Source organism: Pipistrellus kuhlii, unplaced genomic scaffold (genome assembly GCF_014108245.1).
Source record: "Pipistrellus kuhlii isolate mPipKuh1 unplaced genomic scaffold, mPipKuh1.p scaffold_m20_p_9, whole genome shotgun sequence".
In the NCBI taxonomy this organism is placed as follows: Eukaryota; Metazoa; Chordata; class Mammalia; order Chiroptera; family Vespertilionidae; genus Pipistrellus; species Pipistrellus kuhlii.
The window spans coordinates 30,164,204-30,168,584 of record NW_023425595.1 but is presented as its reverse complement, the minus strand read 5'-3'; the positions used below and the strand labels follow the sequence as shown (position 1 = coordinate 30,168,584).

At 47.8% G+C, this 4,381-nt stretch overlaps 1 protein-coding gene across 1 annotated transcript; it reads left to right on the top strand.

Moving 5' to 3' along the window:
- Positions 1-434: 434 nt before the first annotated feature.
- Positions 435-3,859, top strand: CUNH11orf42 (chromosome unknown C11orf42 homolog). The gene is made up of 3 exons (XM_036426481.2): positions 435-565; positions 2,690-3,488; positions 3,729-3,859. The coding sequence occupies exons 1-3, from the start codon at positions 494-496 to the stop codon at positions 3,857-3,859; spliced, it is 1,002 nt and encodes a 333-aa protein (XP_036282374.1). The 5' UTR covers positions 435-493.
- Positions 3,860-4,381: the final 522 nt, after the last annotated feature.

Sequence of the window (4,381 nt, the reverse complement as noted above, 5' to 3'; positions counted from 1 at the left end):
CATCAGTAATTTTCAAAGCTCTCAGGTAATTCTAAAATATGGCCAAGATTGAGAACTACTACTTGATTCCCAGTTTAAGTCCTGATCTGTTCTTCTCCTGTGCGCTTCAGGACTCCATTGCAACCTCACAAAGAAGTCATCTGCAGGTGACAAGACAGCATATCAAATTGTTTGAAGGAGACTGCTGAAGGGAGGAAAGACCTGATCCTGTTTCCTTAAAGGACTACATACACTCATACATACATACCCTAATGGTACCTGCATGTTCCTTCTCTAAAGCAGAATAGGTAGATGACTCAAAAGAGTAGACTCAGACTGTGAGAAGAGTGAGGCTAAGGTGACTGCCCTCTCCCACCCAACAGCCATCCTCCAGCAGGACCTCTATGACCTCATGCTGTAGTAGGTCAGAGCCTAAGGCCACGCCTCACCTCTCTGGGCAGCTCGGGGTTCCTGCAGCAGCCATTGCCCTGCCTAACCCTTCCCATATCCCAACATGTTGGTTGGTACCCCCCAGCTGCTAACACTGGATGAAGCTGATACCACATGGACCCTCATCAAAGACAAGGTAGGTAAAGTACTAAGAGGGCTAAGGAGGAAGTAACAAAATATAACCTAGGTGGGTCTGAGTAGCTTATGAGGAGGGAAGCTGGAAGATAATAACTAACACTATTTCAGTGCTTATTTATGGGCCAGGCACTGTACTAATAAGTGCTTCGTACAAATTGTCCACTTGAATCATAATTGCAAAAGCAGTAAGAATGGTTCCTTGAATGTATAGCGAGCTATGAGAGCAGAGAGGAGAAGTGCTAGGTCAGGAGCAGGACTTAGGAGGTCACTCTCATGAAGAGAGTAACATTTTAGCTGGGCAAACACCTGAATGAGTTCAGGAGTGGTGGATGGGTGAACAGTGTACTTATTAAAGGCAGAACATATGCAAAGGCAGGAAAGGAAAAATGGAAAGTGAGGATTTATGAACTGCAAATAGCCCTCTAGAGCAGAGTTCAAATTATTAGTGGTAAACATAAGGTCAAAGAGGTGCAGGGGCTAATCATGAAAGGCCTTTTAAGTTTTCTAAAGTACCTAAACTTTACCTTTGACTTCTTCATGGCTAAGTGCAAGACAGTAATCTTCAAGCTACCTCAGCTTATCCAAAGTAGACACAACTCATCTGTTAGCTACTCTCCTTTTATGCTGGAAGGCAGCACTGGAGGGGAAGAAAGACACAAAACTATACAGCAAAGAGCAGATCAGCCTTAAGGGACCATTGGTGAATTCTAAGGAAAGGCCAGCCAAGTGGACAAAGCCATCAATATGGGCACAGATGTGGATCTTGGGGATTGGGACAAAGAGTAGAGTACACAGCACTTGAAATTAGGGCTCTAACATGAAAGAGGCCCAAAGAAGGAATTTTGTATGCTCCCCAGCAAAACATGGAACCAGAAGTCTCAGCCATCAATATCCTAGATGAGTTGTTATCATACCTAACTACAATTACTAGAGAGGATCTTATAGGGTTTTCTAGTGGTAATGAAGTTAAACTTTCCAGAGCTGGTTACCAAACTCAAAAAGCAAAGATAAAACGGACAAAACCAAGAGAAACTACAATCCCTATAAGCATATTGGATCTAGCATTACAAAGATGAAGCCTCAAATCCCTAAAGGAACTATGCCCTGTCACTAGGGCAGATGTATTTAAGGGATGCTAGAGGTAGCGTAAGAATGGACATCCCAAACCTATTTTTGTTCACCCATTCTTGGTAAATGACATAATCCATCTAACCAATCACCTAAGAATAATCCTTGAGTTTTCCTTTTCCCACGCCCCTTAAGAAACCAAGTCCTCAAAATTCTATAACCTAAATATTTTAGGTTAAAACCATTATTTTAGTTGGAGGGGCTCACCATGGCTTGCCTGGAGTATTATAATACACTTAACTGATTTTTCTGTCTTGCCTCCCTCATTTCATGCCTTCCTACTCAAAACTAGCTTTTTAAAATGCCTTTCTAAGCCTGCCCCTAACCAGAGTCCTTCAAGTGACTTCCCACTGTCCTCAAGAAGAAAGTCCCCATCACTTGGTATGCACACAGGAACTGGACCATGAAAGGCCTGTGTGTATACCAAGTGATGGGGACTTGGTATACACACAGGCCTTTCATGGTCCAGTTCCTGTGTGCCTGTACCTCCTCATACCCTACATTTACGTGATATGAAATTACATGTTCCTGGATGTGCCCCTTAATTTGTAAGCTCAGAGTTTCTTACCAGCTCTTCCTTCTGCCTGGACTGACTGGCCATTCTCCTACCTGGCTAATTCCTGCAAAGCTGCAATATTATCACATAGAATCCTTTGATCCTCTTCTATCAAAGACTAAGGCTGCTAAATAACTTCTAATCTCCACGTCTTGCTATTATTTTACTTAGCTGACTACCATTTACATTTTTGTCATTAGACTGAGCTATCTTAGGACAAGCATAACGTCTCCATCTTTTATGCATCCCCCAGAGTTTAGCATAGGATAAACATTCAAGGTTTTGCTGCAGGATAGAACTGGGAAGTAAGCAGGAAGTAGGGCGGTCTGAGCACACTGTGGAGATGTAATCAAATAGTGACAGTGGGAGGGTCAATCTAGAGTAGGCTACCAGGTAACTCCTCACCCTAACCTGCTCCCATAAACTGGCTTCCTGCAGGTTATTGAAGAGCGCTTCGGGTCCAATGCCGTGGCCGTACCTTTCCTATCGGATGCAGCTTGCTATGATCTACTGGGTGTGCTAGTGAAGCCGTCGCGCCCAGGCCACAGCCGCCTGGTTTTGACTGGTCGGCAGGGCCGGCGGGCACTGCAACCTGTGGGACCACTACCGAACCTCCTGGAGCAGGCAGGGTCTGAGGGTGCCTTTGCTCACTGCACACGGGAATACGCACCAAAAAGTGGAGCAGAGCTAACCTATGAAGAAATGCGACTCTTGGATGGGCAGCCCTGCCGGATCCACCTACATGTGGGTGGCCTGCGCAAGAAGGTGGCCTTTCTGTTGCTGCCACCAGGGCAGGTGAGCCTACAGAAGACTCTTCCCTGGCTCCGAAGCGCCCACAGCATCTATGTCATCTACCAGGTCTTCTCCTGTTCCTGGATGCAGCTGGGGCTACTGCCCACCGGTCATGAGCCCCAGATGCTCCGGTTACAGCGGTCACTGCCTATTGCCTTCTCATGCCTCAAGTTTTCACTGCAGCCCAAGGGAGTGCTGGGACCACAGAAGGCCCTGACCAAAGGCCCTCTACTCCATGGGACCAGCTGGATCAGACCCAACCTCAACACCATGCCACCTCTGGCATCCCCATCAGCCCCTGAGGATATCACCGAACCTGTTGATATGCCCCCACCTGTCCCAGCCCCATCTACACCACCTCCCCAGGAAGGGCCAGAGGGCAGACTCACCAGAGTCTCCTACAAGGGTCGAAACCCATTCCGAAGGGGGCCCCAGATGCTATCAGGTACTACAGGGGAAATGAAAATGAAAGGGATGGGACAGAGTGGAGGGAGGACAGCTCAGGGATGTATGGGATACCTGTAAACCTGGTAAGGGGGATGGAGTGAGGGAGCCAAGGGTCAGTGAGGTGGAAGCATGGTCTTGGTGTGGGGGTGGGCACAGTGCAGAGAACCAGAGGGAGGGACCAGGGAGGCAAAAAGGCCAGGGCATTGAGTCAAGCTGTGACTATCCCCAACCCTGGCAGAGAACTGGCTCTTCAGCCCCCGCAGCCCCCCACCAGGAGCCCAGGGTGGGGGTCCCGGGGATCCCGACCGGCACTCCATGTCCCTGCCCCTGCTGCAGGGTCTGTCCTCGGAGTTCGACAGCGACGAATGAAGTTACAGAGAAAGATTCAAGGGGCAAGGCCCCCAATATCTGGCATAGGGATACTGGTCCCCAATAAACATCAGCTGCTGCTCCCCAAACCATCCTGAGCCCCTACTCATTCTTTCTTTTGGAGCCTGGAGAAGGGGGAGAGTCCCTGTTTTCCCTTGGCTTCATGTCCCCTCACCCTCTAAGGCAGGGATGGGAAATCTTTTTTCTGCCAAGGGCAATTTTGAATATTTATATCATTACAAGCAGACCACTTAAAAATTAGCCTGCTATATTGATCATTTTATTAACTCACCCCTGATGTCTTGGCAGGGCCAAACCAAGTGATTTTGAGGTCTTTATACAGCCTGTGGGCCGGCCAGACATTCCCCAACCCTGCTCTAAGGGAGTAAGGAGTACCTTGAAACTTTGGCATCAATGTTCTCACAATAAGGAAAATATCCCTGACCAATCCCCCATCTATGTATAACCTTTTTGAGTACCAATCCCACAGAAAAAGGGTGGGAAAGAAGAATGAGCACAGAA